At 42.6% G+C, this 17951-nt stretch overlaps 1 protein-coding gene across 4 annotated transcripts in view; it reads right to left on the reverse strand.

Annotated features, from left to right (window-relative positions):
- Positions 1-6165, reverse strand: part of HPS3 (HPS3 biogenesis of lysosomal organelles complex 2 subunit 1) — a 41070-nt gene extending 34905 nt beyond the window's left edge. For all 4 annotated transcript variants that reach the window (XR_011464903.1, XR_011464904.1, XR_011464905.1 and 1 more), the window contains exon 1: positions 5822-6165. Coding sequence is in view for 1 of the 4 variants with exons in the window: in XM_005902438.3 (XP_005902500.2) it covers positions 5822-6038 (217 nt within the window). In the remaining 3 variants the exon portion in view is untranslated. The remainder of the gene's footprint in view (positions 1-5821) is intronic.
- Between the last annotated feature and the right edge of the window lie 11786 nt (positions 6166-17951).

Genomic DNA, 17951 nt, shown 5'->3' on the forward strand with positions numbered 1-17951 from the left:
GGAGTGGGTTGCCATTTTCCTCGTCAAGAAATCTAGGTGGAATACCTAACTATACCCTGTGGGTTCCATACACTGGCTCACTCTGTTCCAGAGAAGGTCTGATGGAGTTGAGAGCAGAAGATACCATGTGGCCTCCATCTTCCTTAAACTCTCCCAGTAAATACATTAAACAAAAAAATTTTTTATTGTGGTAAAATACACATAACATAAAATTTACCACTTTCACTATTTTTAAGTGTACAATTCATGGCATTAGATACATTCACATTGTTATGCAGCCATTACCACCATCTTGAAAACTTTTTCATCTTCTCCCAAACTCTGAATCCACCAACAATAACTCTACATTCCCACCCTCTGTACATGTATGTCTTTTACTATTTACATAATACAGTAAAGCATCAATGCTGAAGAGCATGGGTTATGTGCAAATACATAAATATGAACTATTTGTACACATCTGCAGATCTAACTCAGAACTCAGGTACATAAAATTGAAAGCAAAACTAATTGTGTGTAGAGTAAAAGTGAAAACCAGGACTGAACATCAGAACATCAGAAGTAGTGCCTTGTGAACACAGACTTGGGCAACCACCATTCCACTTCTGTCTCTATGAATTTGACTATTCTAAGGTACCTCCTAAGTAGAATCACACAATATTTGTCCTTTTGTGTCAGGTTTATTTCACTTAGTGTAATGTCTTCAAAGTTCATTTGTATTGTACACATATCAGAATTTCATCCCTTTTTAAGGCTGTATGGATACACTGCATTTTGTTTATCTGTCGATGAATACTTGGGCTGCTTCCACCTCTTGGCTCTGAAAAATGCTATGTATACTGGTGTACAAATGTGTGCACAAGCCCCTGCTTTCAGTTAATCTGTGTATATACCCAAAAGTGAAATTCCTGGAGAAGTATACAGTACCAGTATTCTGGCCTTGAGAATTCCATGGACCAAGGAGCCTGGCAGGCTATAGGCCGTGGGGTTGCCAAGAGTCCGACACAACTGAGTGACTTTCACATGTGGAAATTCTATGAATTTTTTCAGGAACCATCATACTGTTTTCTACAGCAGCTCTATCATTTTACTCTCTCACCAGGAATGTACAAAGGTTCCAATTTCTCCACATCCTCATCAACACTTATTATTTCTATTTGTTTTGATACTGACCATTGTAATGGGTATGAAATGGTATCTCTTCATGGTTTTGATTTGCATTTCCATGATGATTAGTGATGTTGAGCATCTTGTCCTGTGCTTGTTGGCAACTTAGATAAGTATCTATTCAAACTCTGCCAATTTTCAAATTGGGTTGTTTGTTGTTTGCTGAGTTATGAGAGTTCTTCTGAATACTAATCCCTTATTGGGTATATGCTTTGCAAATATTTTCTGCCTTTTCTGTAGACTGCTTTTTCAAATCAGTTCATAGTGTCCTTTGATGCACAAAATTTTTTAATTTTGATGACAGCCAAATTTTCCATTTTTTCTTTGTTGTCAGTGCTTTGGTGTCATATTTAAGTTACTAGTTACTTAATGAACTCTAAAACTAAGAATATTTGTTTAGTTATAATAAAACGTTTTATACACTTTATTTTATTTTAGAAAAATATAAGTGTTTTTCATACATCTACAAATATATGCCTATTACTGGTAAAGTCTACATAATCAACATTTTATATGTAATTTGCAAACTATAGATAGTACCTATGCTGGAGAAGGCAATGGCACCCCACTCCAGTACTCTTGCCTGGAAAATCTCATGGACGGAGGAGCCTGGTAGGCTGCAGTCCATGGGTTCGCTAAGAGTCGGACACGACTGAGCGACTCCACTTTCACTTTTCACTTCCATGCATTGGAGAAGGAAATGGCAACCCACTCCAGTGTTCTTGCCTGGAGAATCCTGGGGACAGGGGAGCCTGGTGGGCTGCAGTCTCTGGGGTCGCAGAGAGTCGGACACAACTGAAGCAAATTAGCAGCAGCAGCAGCAGCATGCTATCTTATGTTTTCAAATTAATAACTTGTTTTATAAACAATGAACTAGAACTTGCTAAGTGTGTCTTCCTGATAAGCCTTATAAACAGACCTTTAGAGTTTTCTCAGTTAATCCTCACAACCCTTCAAGGCAAAATCCACTTCTCCATTTTATAGATCAGGAACCTGAGACTCAAATAAGCTAAGTAAAGTAAAGTCACTCAGTTGTGTCTGACTCTTTGCGACCTCATGGACTATACAGTCCATGGAATTCTCCAGGCCAGAATACTGGAATGGGTAGCCTTCCCTTCCTCCAGGGGATCTTCCCAATGCAGGGATGGAACCCAGGTCTCCCATATTGCAGGCAGATTCTTTACTAGCTGAGCCACAGGGGAAGGCCTCAAATAAGCTAAGTATCTTGCTTAGGCAACACAGCCAACAAATGATGGCACTTGGGCATAAATCTGGATCTGGTTAGTTCCAAAGTCAATGGTCATTCCATGCATCTCTCAGAATGTTAGAAAGGAGATATAAGTCTAGAGGATTCTAGCCCTTCGTAAGAGAAAGGAATTAAACTTTTCAAAGCATTATGTGCTCAGGGCTTTATTTTACTTATTTTATGACAGCTTCTGTCTTTATCAAGTAAATTTAAAAACCAGTATTCTATTTATTCTCAAGCTGAGAGTGATGATTAAAAAAAAAAAAGTAAACTTTTCCTTTTATGCTTCAAGATCATAACCCTGGTTAACACTAATCCGTAAACTAAAAGGCTGCACTCCTATGACAAAACAATTATCAGAAGGAAGAATAATATATGATGAATCAAAATATGTTTTATGACTTAAAAATTTGAGGGAGGGTAGGGCTTTGTTGTTCAGTCACTAAGTCCTGTCTGGTCCAACCCTTTGCGATCCCATGGACTATAGCATGCCAAGCTTCCCTGTCCTTCAGTATCTTCCAGAGTTTGCTCAAACTCATGCCCATGGAATCAGTGATGCTATCTAACCATCTCCATCCACAGTAGGGCCTGCTGCTACTGCTGCTGCTAAGTCGCTTCAGTCATGTCCGACTCTTAGCGACCCCATGGACTGCAGCCCACCAGGCTCCCCCGTCCCTGGGATTCTCCAGGCAAGAACTCTGGAGTGGGTTGCCATTTCCTTCTCCAACAGTAGGGCCTAGGGGGAGATAATAGACATTCTTGGGGCTCTTTCATGCACTTGTGCTATGTGGTCTTGTTCTCTCTGCCCCACAGCTCCAGACATCCCATAAACAAGTGTCCAGCACCAGAAGTCCCTACACAGCACTCAACTCTGGCCACAGAGATCTTTCTTCCTTGAGAGCAATGAGTTTCCCAATCTCTTCTTTCTCCCTTCACACACAAAACCTAAAATAATTTCAATTACTGATGATGATATTAGGGGCTCATCCTTCAAAATTTCAACCTACATTCTACCACCTCCAATCTTTATGAACGGAGCCTGGCATCCTGCTAATTAGAGACAAAAAGAAATTGAAAATGTTTTCTTCTTGTGTAAGAATCTGCAAAGCATTTATAGTGAATAGAAACTGCTGATCTAAGATTCACTTACTTTTTGATGGGGTGAGAGTAGGGGAGACACTGGGCTTAGAGCAAGAATCCCCAAGTCCAAGCCAGTGTTAGTGGGAGGAAAGAGGCCAAAAGGAAATAGCTGAGATGTGTAAGAGGAGTTATCAGCATATCAGCATATCTAGCAGTCCTCTACCTACATTTTGGAAGCTGCACCCAAGCATTAAGTTCAAGCTAAAGGAAAAAGCTGAGATATGTAAGAGGAGTTATCTGGATATCAGCATATCTAGCAGCCCTCTACCTACGATTTCGAAGAAGCTGCACCCAAGCATAAAGTTCAAGCTGAAAGTTACCCTTGAGCTATCTGACTTATGCTAACACCATACCACATGACTCCCGAACTTTTTTTTAAGACAGTCAACGGAATTACAAAAACATCTTTGTTAACTTCAAGGCATGAGTACCACCACGCTATTCACTGCCTACAGCAGTCAATATGGCTCTAGGTCAGTGATTCTCAATCCTGACTAAACAGGAGACTCACCCAATGCTGAGCCACACCCCAGGAAACTATTACCGTTTCTCTGAGGTCCAGTAATCTTTTTAAGCTACCCTAGGTGATTCTTAAACATCAGTAGAGGCATCAAAGGATTCTCCAGAATCACCACTACTGACAGGCAAGAAAGCTAGAGGTTTACACAGTGCCAGTCACTTACAATTCTACATTAAATGTCCATTTGGAAGAATGGGGCCAATCATGTAAACAGTGGTTATCTGTCCCCCACGAGCACACATACACATACTAATGTTGAAACTCGTGAGCTTGCCACTCAAATAGAGCTCCTGAAGGTAAAGAATTCATAGGTCTAAAAAGGAGGTGGGGAAAACTACTAATATTGTGAAATGATTAGAAGAGCAATATCATTAAAAATACCAAAATCAGAGCCTTCTGCTGACAGAGAATTTACAGATCTAATTAAGTGTTTTTCAAACTGGTCTGTAGACCCGAAGGCCCCTATTGATGTCTAAACTATTCAAAAAGAAAAACTAGTAACAATATAATAAGTTGCTCATAAAGGCATCCAAAGTTTGGAGCTAGCTGTTTTTATGTAAATAATGACAGTAAATAAAAGGACTTTTCATTTTTTCTAACATGTAGCTTTACTCGACAAAATGAACAGTCAGATACCGCGTATGGTAGCCCCGCAGTTTTTTTGCTGACCCACAAAATTCCAAGGTCTAGAAACCACTGATCTAGTTTTCCACTTTCTTTTTTTTTTTTTTTTTTAAACACAAACGGAGACCCAAAAGTTTCTATAAACTCACACATAGTTGTGGACAGAGAGTTTAGACAGAGCTCTACTATCCTCCAGGTTCATGCTCTTCACTTTATTAGTAAATACCTCAGTCACAGGCTTTTCCATCTTAAATACTGCAATTTACACCCCTATTGAAAAGCAGAATTCAAATTTTAAGTGTATTATCAGAAGTTAAAAGAATCCTATGGTGAATTCTTCTGTAAACTGAAGTATCTATTTCTACCTATTTGCATCTTTTCCTGGGGGTGGAGGGGCTTGCTCTTGGCATGCAGGATCTTAGTTCCTCACCAGGAATCAATCCACGCCTTCTGCAGTGGAAGTGAAGAGTCTTAACCACTGGACCACCAGGAAAATCCCAAAGTACCTATTTTTAAATGTTGGATGTTTCTAAAATAGGGATATGCCCACTCAGTATCCCCTCGGTACTGCTTCACATTTCTAGTGGGAAAGGAGTAGTGGATGCTACTTTTCTGGGGGGAAAGGGGCCTAAGACCCGAGTTCTACTTACACAGATTGAAAAAGCAGCAGGTCATGGGAGCTTTCAAAAATCGACAGGAAATAGATAAAGGACTGGCCATGAGTTGGCATAATTGTTGAAGATGGGATTAACTGGGGGTTCAGGATACCATTCTCCCTACTTTTGTATGTACTTATTTTCTATAATAAAAGAATCTTACTTGGTTTGTTTCGGTTTCAAGTGTCTGAGTTGAGTGGAATCCAGTCACCCAACCAAGGGCCTTTCCAGCGAGGACACCAGAAGAGCAAAAAAACCCAGCATTCCCCCGGCCCACCAGAGGTCTGCTCTCACCTGTGGTTGCCAGGACAACTGCACAGCTCTCACCTTCCTTTAGCCGCCGGACTGGGCGAGACCATCCTACAAGCAGTAAGTCCTTCCCTACCCAGAGCTGATGGCGTCACTCGGTGCTCTAAGAAAGAGGCCCCAACGAGGGGCCGAGGCGCCCCTTCCCCCGCCACTACTTACCGGCCTCACTGTAGGCTAGGCGCAGCACCCTGCCAAGCGTGGAGAAGACGCACCTCGGCTGGCACAGCTCCTGGCCGACCACGGTGAACGCCTCCACTTTGCAGCCAGCCGCCACGAATAGCGTATCGCGTCCCCCGCCGCAGAAGCGCTCGGGCTCCAGCTTGCAGGGCACCACCTGCTGCGAGCCAAACGGGTGCAGGTTGTACAACTGCACCATCCTGGCGACCGGCTGCAGGCCTCCCAGCGGTGCCCGCTCCGGCCAACCAGCCCCGTCGGGCACCGGGAGACCCCGCGCGGTCCGTAGAGACTGGACCACTTCCGCGAGCGAGTGCACGGAGCCGAGTCACGTGAGCACCAGGCGGACCAGCCGGCGGCGCCGATTCTTAAAGAGGCAGCTACACCTTGAGGGTGGAGCCGGAGGTGAGGACGCGGCCGCGGCTCGCTGGACCTCGGACCGCGCCTCCACGCCCAAGAGTTAGCGGGCACGGGAACCAGTATGTCTTTCCCTTCATGTTTTCATGATACTGCTTTGGGCCAGGCGAGATGTTTAGGCCCTTGAAGCCGTTTAAACACTTGATCATCTGTTGTACCCTTTTCTACTTGCTGCAGCCTGTGAGCTTCTGGAGAACAGGGCTGCAAAAACTGAAGTGGAGGGCACACAGCTCAACTTCGGGCTAAACTGAAGAGTTGCTCAGAAGCACTGGTCATTTCAGAATAGTTTAGTTGGAAAGAGGAATTCCTAGAACGTGCTTGGCAAAATAAATAAATATTTGCTGAAGAAGCGTGGATATCATCTAATGAACTCCAAATATTTGAAAAAGATTAGTTTGAGCCCAAAGAATAGAAGGACTAAGGATGTAACCCACTGGTTCCCACTCCAGTGCGCCCAAGACTCGGTTCAGTTCAGTCACTCAGTCGAGTCTCACTCTTTGTGACCCCATGGACTGTACCACGCCAGGCCTCCCTGTCCTGGAGTTTACTCAAACTCATGTCCATTGAGTTGGTGATGCCATACAACCATCTCATCCTCTGTTGTCCCCTTCTCCTCCCGCCTCCAATCTTTCCCAGTACCAGGGTCTTTTCCAATGAATCAGTTCTTCACATCAGGTGGCCAAAGTATTGGCATTTCAGCTTCATCATCAGTCCTTCTAATGAATATTCAGGACTGATTTCCTTTAGGATGGACTGGTTGGATCTCTTTGCAGTCCAAGAGTCTTCTCCAACAGCACAGTTCAAAACCATCAATTCTTCAATGCTCAGCTTTCTTTATGGTCCAACTCTCACATCCATACATGAATACTGGAAAAACCATAGCTTTGACTAGATGGACCTTTGTCGGCAAAGTAATGTCTTTGCTTTTTAATATGCTATCTAGGTTGGTCATAACTTTTCTTCCAAGGAGAAAGTTTCTTTTGATTTCATGGCTGCAGCCACTATCTGCAGTAATCTTGGAGCCCCAAAAAATAAAGTGTGTCACTGTTTCCATTGTTTCCCCATCTATTTGCCATGAAGTGATGGGACCAGATGCCAAATCTTAGTTTTCTAAATGTTGAGTTTTAAGCCAGCCTTTTCACGCTCCTCTTTCACTTTCATCAAGAGGCTCTTTAGTTCTTTGCTTTCTGCCAGAAGGGTGGTGTCATCTGCATATCTGAGGTTATTGATATTTCTCCTGGCAATCTTGATTCCAGCTTGTGATGATCCAGCCCAGCATTTCTCATGATATACTCTGCATATAAGTTAAATAAGCAGGGTGACAATATGTAGCAGCCTTGATGTACTCCTTACCCTATTTGGAACCAGTCTGTTGTTCCATGTCCAGTTCTAACTGTTGTTTCCTGACCTGCATACAGATTTTTCAAGAGGCAGGTCAGATGGTCTGGTATTCCCATCTCTTGAAGAATTTTCCACAGTTTGTTGTGATCCATGCAATCGAAGGCTTTGGCATAGTCAATAAAGCAGAAGTAGATGTTTTTGTGGAACTCTTACTTTTCGATGATCCAACAGATGTTGGCAATTTGATCTCTGGTTCCTCTGCCTTTTCTAAAACCAGCTTGAACATCTGGAAGGTCACAGTTCACAAACTGTTGAAACCTGGCTTGGAGAATTTTGAGCATTACTTTACTAGCATGTGAGATGAGTGCGATTGTGTGGTACTTTGAACATTCTTTGGCATTTCCTTTCTTTGGGATTAGAATGAAAACTGACCTTTTCCAGTCCTGTGGCCACTGCTGAGTTTTCCAAATTTGTTGGCATATTGAGTGCAGCACTTTCACAGCATCATCTTTTAGGATTTGAAATAGCTCAACTGGAATTCCATCACCTCCACTAGCTTTGTTTGTAGTGATGCTTCCTAAGGCCCACTCGACTTTGCACTCCAAGATGTCTGGCTCTAGGTGAGTGATCATACCATCATGATTATCTGGGTTGTGAAGATCTTTTTTGTGTAGTTCTGTTTATTCTATCTAATCCGTATTCTGTATCTATTCCTGACATCTCAGTGTGGAGCTCGTGGTTGCAAATTAAAAAAACAACATGATTTAGATTAAGCAGGTATTGGAGCTATTCTTTCCAATTCATCGGGGGTGGGGGGGAATCTAAGTATGGATTGAGGGATGTTGTCTTACTTTTGGCATGCAGGTACAGGACTGAAAAGAAAAAGCAAAATTTCCTTTTGTCACCCTCATGACCTTTTTTTCTAAGAATTTACAAATTAGGTGCAATTGGACTAAAATGAATTAAATCCTACCTCCATTTCCTAAATCCTCTTGATGAATAAAGTTGTCCTCAGTAATAAACTCTGCTTCACCCAACCACTAGGAACTCAGTGAAATAACAGTTCACCAAACTCAGTGAGACCAGGAAGTGAACAAGGAGGTTTGCTCTGGTCAGCCAATTAGGGCTGAAAACTCATGGAAGGCTCTTATAGAAAATAACCAGCCTAACACAGCCCACAACTCATTCTTTTGGATACAATACTCATGCATACTCCTTCACAAATATTTGTCTTATGATCCTCTTTTCATTTTCTCCTGTAAGGCTGAAAATGATAATTTTAGTGCTAAATTAAAATTTTGAGACTAAAATTACAATTTTATTGTCATTTCACCTACATTAAAATATTTACTTAGGGGAGGGGACATACGTATACTTATGGCTAATTCATGCTGATGTATGACAGAAACCAATACGATATTGTAAAGCAATTATCCTTCAGTTAAAAATAAATAAATGTTTATTAGGGGTAAAGAAATGTAATTTGCTCAAAGTCTGGAACTCCAGTCCCTTCCAGAGACAGCCACTTCTCCCTTACACCTGTGTCTGGCTCATCTAAGATTCTTAGAGATCAGACATGCTAACAAAGGGAAGGTGGCAGTGTGCCGGGTTCTACATTTGTCCATAGCTCTAAACAGGGGCTGCCTATTTGCCCTCCTGTAACAAATGCAGAGATAACAGTGGGCATGCCATCATGGCTAGGTTAGTCTGCTAGGGCAGTCATAACAGAATAACCACAGAATGAATGGCTTAAACAACAAAAAAAATTTTTCACAATTCTGGAGGCCTGAAGTCCAAGATCAAGGTACCAGCATAAATGGGTGAGAGTCCTCTTCGGTTTGCAGAGTGCTGTTTGCTCTGTACTCTCTAGCTGGAAAGGGCTAGGGAGCACTGTAGGATCTCTTTTGTAAGAGCACTAATCAGAACCTGCAACCCACTGTCCATAAATCTTGTCTGGAGAATTCCATGGACAGAGGAGCCTGGCAGGCTACAGTCGGTGGGGTTGTAAAGAGTCAGACAGGACTGAGCAACTAACAGCTTATAGGATTTCTGTATGTTGCTCAGCATCATTAATCTTTAGAGAAATACACAACAAAAGCACCATTAGAGACCATGATACATTTACTATAGACTAAAAAGATCCATCACAATAAGCTTTGATGAGGATATAGAGAAATTGGTGTGGGTGTCAAATGGTACAATAGCTTTTGAAACAGTTTGGCAGTCTCTTAGAAAGCTAAACGTGTACCTACCATATGATCCAACCGTTCTACTCCTAGGTTTTTACCCAAAAGGACTGAAGGCACATAACCTTAAAATCACTTGTACACACATTTTCATACACAATTAACATTATATGTAATAGTAAAAACCTGAAAAAAAACAATTATCCATCTTCAGATAAATCAGTTCATTTCAGTCGCTCAGTTGTGTCTGACTCTTTGCGACCCCATGCACTGCAACACTCCAGGCTTCAACTCCCAAAGCTTGTTCAGACCCATGTCCATCAAGTAAATGATGCCATCCAATCATCTCATCCTCTGCCGTCCCCTTCTCCTCCTGCCTTCAGTCTTTCCCAGCATCAGAGGCTTTTCCAATGAGTTAGTTCATTGGATCAGGTGGCCATAGTTAAGTGTCAGCGTCAGTCCTCCTACTGAACATTCAGGACTAATCTCCTTTAGGATGGACTGGTTGGATTTCCTTGCTGTCTAAGGGACTCTCAAGAGTATTCTGCAACAACACAGTTCAAAAGCATCAATTCTTCAATGCTCAGCTTTCTTTATAGTTCAACTCTCACATCCGTACATGAATACTGGAAAAACCATAGCTTTGACTAGATTGGCCTTTGTCAGCAAAGTAACATCTCTGCTTTTTAATATGCTGTCTAGGTTGGTCATAACTTTTCTTCCAAGGAGCAAAAGCATCTTTTAATTTCATGGCTGCAGTCACCATCTGCAGTGATTTTTGAGGCCAAGAAAATAAAGCGTGTCACTGTTTCTATTGTTTCCCCATCTATTTGCCATGAAGTGATGGGACCAGATGCCATGATCTTAGTTTTCTGAATGTTGAGTTTTAAGCCAGCTTTTTCACTGTACTCTTTTACTTTCATCAAGAGGCTTTTTAGTTCCTCTTCACTTTCTGCCATAAGGATGGTGTCATCTGCATAACTGAGGTTATTGATATTTCTTCTGGCAATCTTGATTCCAGCTTGTGCTTCATCCAGCCCAGCATTTTGCATGATGTACTCCGCATATAAGTTAAATAAGCAGGGTGACAATATGTAGCCTTGACGCACTCCTTTCCCAACAAGGAGCTAGTCCGTGGTTCCATGTCCAGTTCTCAGTGTTGCTTCTTGACCTGCATACATATTTCTCAGGAGTCAGGTCAGGTGGTCTGGTATTCCCACCTCTTGAAGAAGTTTCCAGTTTGTTGTGATCCACACAGTCAAAGGCTTTAGCATAGTCAATGAAGCAGAAGTAGATGTTTTTCTGGAATTCTTTTGCTTTTTTCGATGATCCAACAGATGTTGGCAACTTGATCTCTGGTTCCTCTCCCTTTTCTAAATCCAGCTTAAACATCTGGAAGTTCTCAGTTCATATACTATTACAGCCTAGCTTGGAGAATTTTGAGCATTACTTTGCTAGCATGTGAAAGGAGTACAATTGTGCGGTAGTTTGAACATTCTTTGCATTGCCTTTCTTTGGGATTGGAATGAAAACTGACCTTTTCCAGTCCTGTGGCCACTGCTGAGTTTTCCAAATTTCCTGGCATATTGAGTGCAGCACTTTCACAGCATCATCTTTTAATCTTTGAAATAGCTCAGCTGGAATTCCATCACCTTCTCTAGCTTAGTTCGCAGTGATGCTTCCTAAGACCCACTTGATTTCACACTCCAGAATGTCTGGCTAGGTGAGTGATCACACCATCGTGGTTATCCGAGTCATGAGTTCTTCTGTGTATTCTTGCCACTTCTCCTTAATATCTTCTGCTTCTGTTAGGTCTGTACTGTTTCTGTCCTTTATTGTGCCCATCTTTGCATGAAATGTTCCCTTGGTAGCTCTAATTTTCTTGAAGAGATCTCTAGTCTTTCCCATTCTATTGTTTTCCTCTGTTTCTTTGCATTGATCACTTAGGAAGGCTTTATTATCTCTCCTTGCTATTTGGAGCTCTGCATTCAGTGGATATTTGGCACTGTGCTTGGCATGTGGTAGATGTCTCGCACATTCCTTTATTCTATTACATGTTGGTGTCTTAACTGTTATTTCTGATATTTTTCTGTGACCAAGACTCTTTCCCCCGATTTAGGCAGCAGAAACCAGGGAATTATATACTGACTGCCCTCAGGGAAAGAATGAGAGAAGAACCAGAGAATCTAATTCATATCTTTTAAGTTTTAAAATTGTGGATGGATTTGTAGTACAAAAGGATGTGGGAAATTATGCCATCAGGTGGGACCAGTTGCCTCCCAAACCACTCTGACTGTTCAAAGTGTGCTAAACTGAGGTGAGAGAGAGGGTTTGAAGGGAAAAAGGAGTTAAAACCATGTATGTGTCCCTTTGAAGGGATACTGGCTCTACTCAAACCCACCTTCTACAGCATCACACAAGAGGGGCGCAGGAAAGGATGAAATAACAAAAATCTGAAACTCAAAGAATCTAAGAGCTAAGGAGTAGAAAACAACAACAAAATAAAGAGGTGGCAGGCAGAGATGCCAAAGGCCCTGCAGAAGTGGTTCTGAGGTGAGGATAGACAGACAATGGGATCTGAGCAGCCTCATGCCTCCGTGTGTACCCCATGCCACCAAGGATAGTGGGGAGGTGATGGGGGCCATACTCAGCCCCTCTGGTTTCCCACAGTCCTGGACTGGAGGGAAAGGAAATAAGGATGGAAACAGCATCAGAAAAACCTCACAGCCACAAGGAGAGGAACTGACTGCGGAAAATCAATGGGGAAAACAAACATCTTAGTAGATGGCAGCCTGAAGACTATATAGACTAACTTTTCTTCTCTATGGGTTTGCTGAATGCAAGAGCAGTAATCTCAGCTGAAACCTTAGGACATGTATTATCTTAATAGAACCTTTGCTATTATTAGGAATTTTAGAAGCCTCAAGCAGGAGTGAGTTTCAGCTGTAGAGATCTTGGAAGATTGCTAGGGACTCACTGGGCATTCTTTGCCTCCACTGATGATCTGGCACTTAGACACCAGAATGGGCAAAGCTAGGGCATTCAGAGGTTGGCACCTGGACAATAAGGTGACATAAGATATTAATCTCTTACTCAAGTAAGTCTTACTACTCTTAGTGTTTAGATCAGCTTGATGGCTTCTACAGAAATGGAGAGTTGCTCTCAAAAATCACACCATGCCCAATTCACTGTTTTATATATAATAATGTATATCTATTAAGGGGCTTTCTGGTGGCTCAGATGGTAAAGAATCAGCCTGCAATGCAGGACACCCAGGTTTTATTCCTGGGTCAGGAAGATCCCCTGGAAAAAGGAATGGCAACCCACTCCAGTATTCTTGCCTGGAGAATTCCATGGACAGAGGAGCCTGGCAGGCTACAGTCCATGGGGTCACAAAGAGTCAGACATGACTGAGCAACTTTCACAACAACAACAAATCTATTAATCCCCAATTTCAAACGTGTCCCTCTCCCTTTTTGTCCTTTGGTAACCATAAGTTTGTTTTCTATGTCAGTATGTCTATTTCTGTTTTATAAGTAAATTCATTTGTATCATATTTTAGATTCCACATATAAGTGATCTCATATGATATTTGTCTTTCTCTTATTTACTTAGTATGATAATCTCCAGGTCCATCCACATTTCTGCAAATGGCATTATTTCATTCCTTTTTATGGCTGAGTAATATTTCACTGCACACTCACATAGGCAACACACACACACATACTGCATCTTCTTTATTCATCCATTTGTTGATGGACATTTAGCTTGCTTCCGTGTCCTGACTTTTATAAATAGTGCTGCTGCAAACATTGGGATGCATGTATCTTTGGAATTACAGTTTTCATATTTTCTGGATATATGCCCAGGAGCGGCATTGCTGGGTCATATGGTAGATCTATTTTTAGACTTTTAAGGAACTTCCATGTGTCATAGTGGCTGCACGATGTTTACATTCTCACCAACAGTATAGGAGGGTTTTCTTTCCTCCACACCCTCTCTGGCATCTATGATTTGTAGACTTTTTGAGGATGGCCATTCTGACCTGTATTAAGTGGTACCTCATTATAGTTTTGATTTGAATTTCTTGAATTAGTGACACTGAGCATCTTTTCACATGCTTCAGTATTTTTAAACATTCCAGTGTGCAACAAAGTTTGGGAACCACTGTCTTAACAGACTTCTCTGTCTTTTTTGATTAAGGGTACGGTATAAATCAAAACCTTTACCTAAGACATCATTTGATTTTTCTAAGTAATATGTATTAAGCTACTGAAAGTAACAGGGCTGTTTTTCAAGTGTGACTAACTGCTTTTCAGACAAATAGTCAACAGTGACCTCTGGTGGTGTGCTGAGAACCTAAAATAACAATCTAATTTTGTTCCTGCCTGAATACTCTTGTTCTTTGTTCAGTCGCTCAGTCCTCTCTGACTCTTTGCCACCCCATGGACTGCAGCACGCCAGGCCTCCCTGTCCCTCACCATCTCCCGGAGTCCACTCAGATTCATTCCCATTGAGCCGGTGATGCCATACACCCATCTCATCCTCTGTTATCCCCTTCTCCCCCTGCCTTCAATCTTTCCCAGTATCAGGGTCTTTTCTAGTGAGTCAGCTCTTCACATCAGGTGGCCAAAATATTGGAGCCTCAACTTCAGCACCAGTCCTTCCAATGAATATTCAGGGTTGATTTCCTTTAGGATTGACTGGTTTGATAGCCTTGCTGTCCGAGGGACTCTCCAGAGTCTTCTCCAGCACCACAGTTCTAAGGCATCAGTTCTTCGGCACTCAGCCTTTTTTATTGTCCAGCTATCACATCCCTACATGAACACTGGAAAAACTTGTAGGTGAAGGAACTTTGTAGGTGAAGGACAAAGTAGGAATACTCTTAACACAGAGAAAAGGTGTCAATGACCTCTCTCCACTACTCCATGCCCCTCTATGACATACACATATTATCTAGAAAGAAAATCAAGGCCTAGAGAGTACGTTGACCCAAGATCACACAAGAATCATTGATAGCTATGGAACTGAAACTTGACTGGTCTTTCAACTTCCCCTTCCTCTCAAGGGCACCCTCCCTCAGAATGATCTCATCTTTAAAACTTCCCAGTATGAGCACCACCAGTGTGCATCAATAGCTTCCAGATTCTATTTCTAGCCTGTAAGCATGACCTTGATTCTTGCAAATGCCAAGTGGTCACATAACTGATATCAGCCAGAAGTGCCTGGAGTGATGATCTCTCTCTTCTATGCCCTCCAGTTTTGATTGCTCCTGTGGAGTAGGAGGCAAAGGGTGTGGGGCTGGTAAGGGAAGTCTGATGGACTGAGCCTTCTGGTTAAGGATAACCATTTTGCAAATAAAGAGAATAAGGTTCAATGAGAAATATTACCTACACCATCCATCTCATCATACTTCTTTCTCTCTGTCTTGACTCCAACACACTTCATATCAAGTGGGGAAATTGAGCCCATGAACTGTTCTCTTCAGGCAGGCTTCTGAAAGCCCCTGGCAAATCTGTAGCTCCAACACTAATGGGACATGAGAGATGTGGCATTCTCAATATAAAGTAATGAGGAGTGATGCTGGAGTACAAGGACAAAGTATGGAGTTGAACTGTCTGAAAGAGAAGCCGGGATATCAGTAGAGGCTGAAGATTTAGGGACTGCGGGGTGGGGGTGGGGTGGACCCTTACACACAGACTGTTACAGTTGAATCCCTGAAGCAAAAATAGAGTGGACAGACTTCCCTGTTGGTCCAGTGGTTAAGAATCTGTCTTGCAATCCAGCAGATGTGGGTTCCATCCCTGATCAGAGAACTAAGATCCCACAGGCCCAAGATCCCAGCATGCCACAACTAGGAAGGCTGCTCTTGCAACAAAGACCCAATGCAGCCAAAAAGAAAAAAAAAAACTTAAAAAAAATTAGGATGGAATTTGTGAGTGAAGATCAAGAGCAAGGGAGAATGGGAGTCTGGAGTTCCATTCAAGTAGTTTCTTTGGAGACTGAGAACAGCCAGTGGTGCCACTACCTTGACCTCTCCTTCCGGAACGGATGCCCAGTGGCCACCAACCTGTAATGCCTAGGGAACTAGGACCCTGGGGAACCAAGAGACCTTTCAGGCCAGCATGAGTTGGAGGAAGACCAACCCCTTACTCTTGTAGCACCTGCCTCCACTAGGTAATAAGCAGTTTCAGGAGCTGCTGTGGCAAACCTCACCTCTTCTACTCCCTCTCCAATTTCCATTTCTCAGAACTTCTAATGCTGCCAGCATGATCTAACAAATTGTAACAAGACTAAAGGAGGCTTCATAAAAGGCATCCCAAAGAAGGTGGGGACTGCCTCGGTTTCCAAGGTAGAGGGAAAGATGCGTGTTGATCTTACCATTTTCATCCCCTATGAAAGAAAAACTTTCAAACTCTGAGTGAAGCCAGAGGCTTCTGTGAAATATAGTCCTGGATGAGGAAGATACATTCTCAAAATCACCTGGCTATGCTGCTGCTGCTGCTGTTGCTGCTAAATCGCTTCAGTCGTATCCGACTCTATGGGACCCCATAGATGGCAGGCCACTAGGCTCCTCTGTCCCTGGGATTCTCCAGGAAGAATATTGGAGTGGGTTGCCATTTCCTTCTCCAATGCATGAAAGTGAAAAGTGAAAGTGAAGTTGCTCAGTCATGCCCAACTCTTCGAGACCCCAGGGACTGTAGCCTACCAGGCTCCCCCGTCCATGGGATTTTCCAGGCAAGAGCAGTGGAGTGGGTTGCCATTTCCTTCTCCAGCTAGGTGCTAAAGAAACAAAAATATCTTCTCTCACAGCACTGACAGGTTAATGGAGAGAGACAATGACATTATATTGTTAGGTGGTGGTGAGTGCTATGGAGAAAAACATGGCCTGGGAAGAAGAGAAGAAAAAGCTTAAGGAAAAAAGACAGAAATGATCATTTATTGACCACCTTTGAATTACTGAATGTTCTACATAAGTCATTTCCCTGGAGCTTCACCACCCTTTCATTGTACCCTCCTTTCTTAAAAAAATTGTAACATCCCAATTTACATGTAAAGAAACTGAAGTTCCACAACACTAGAAACATGGCTGAAGCCATGATGTTAATTAATAGTGGGATGGCACTGACCTTCTTCACTTGTTGTGGGAACAAAGCCCACAGCAGATTTGTAAAGGAGACTGCCCACACTTGCCCTTCCTCAACTCACACTCTCACCTTCTCCAGGACCTGTAATGCCACACAGAATGTGCTCGACTCACCTCTCTCCCTTCATCTTTCGCTTGTTCTCACTCCCTGAAACTCTTATTTCACTCTGTGCTAATTCCATAAATGGATTCTCTTGCTAGCGTGGGAGAGTTTGGTGACTGTTAATCTCTGCTAATCCCATAAATTAATTTTTTCCATCAGACACTACTGGGCTTAGAACCAAAAATCTGCCTTTTTAACAAGTGCCCCCAAGTGATTCTGATGTAGGAGGTCCAGGCCTACACTTGAATAAACAGTGATATAATTAGTTTGGGCTTCCCTGGTGGCACTAGTGGTAAAGGATCTGCCTGCCAAAGCAGGAGACACCAGAGACTGGGGTTCGAATACTGTGTCAGGAAGATTCCCCAGTGCGGGAAATGGCAACCTGCTCCAGTATTCTTGCTTGGAAAATTCCATGGTCAGAAATTCCAGGGTGGGCTACAGCCTACAGGGCTGCAGAGTTGGAAGGAGTTGTGTGAGTGACTAAGCACACATACAGGATTGGTTTGAGAATAGCAATACCACCTTGACAAATAAATCACTTATCTAAAGCATCTGTTTGGTTGTTTCAACTGATGTTGTCAACTTCCTGTTTGGTTTCCATTCAGCAGACACTGAGCAACTATTGTTTGCAGAGAATTGTTTCAATACTAGCTGCTGCTTTCCTGTGTGATTGGACTGGATGGAAGAGATGGGAGAGAAGGGTATGATCACATCAGAGAACTATTTCTCAACTTCCTAGAAAAATGACAAACTCACCTTTTCATGATTTGTGAAACAGATTAACCTAAAAGACTGTACTACCCATAGTTTACTAACCTTTTGGGCACCAGAGTACCAGAGATGCCATGGTCTTGCTTGCAAGGTCAGTTCTGTAACAAAACTGCTGCTGCTGCTGCTAAGTCGCTTCAGTGTGTCCGACTC

This window comes from Bos mutus, chromosome 1 (genome assembly GCF_027580195.1).
Source record: "Bos mutus isolate GX-2022 chromosome 1, NWIPB_WYAK_1.1, whole genome shotgun sequence".
Classification (NCBI taxonomy): Eukaryota; Metazoa; Chordata; class Mammalia; order Artiodactyla; family Bovidae; genus Bos; species Bos mutus.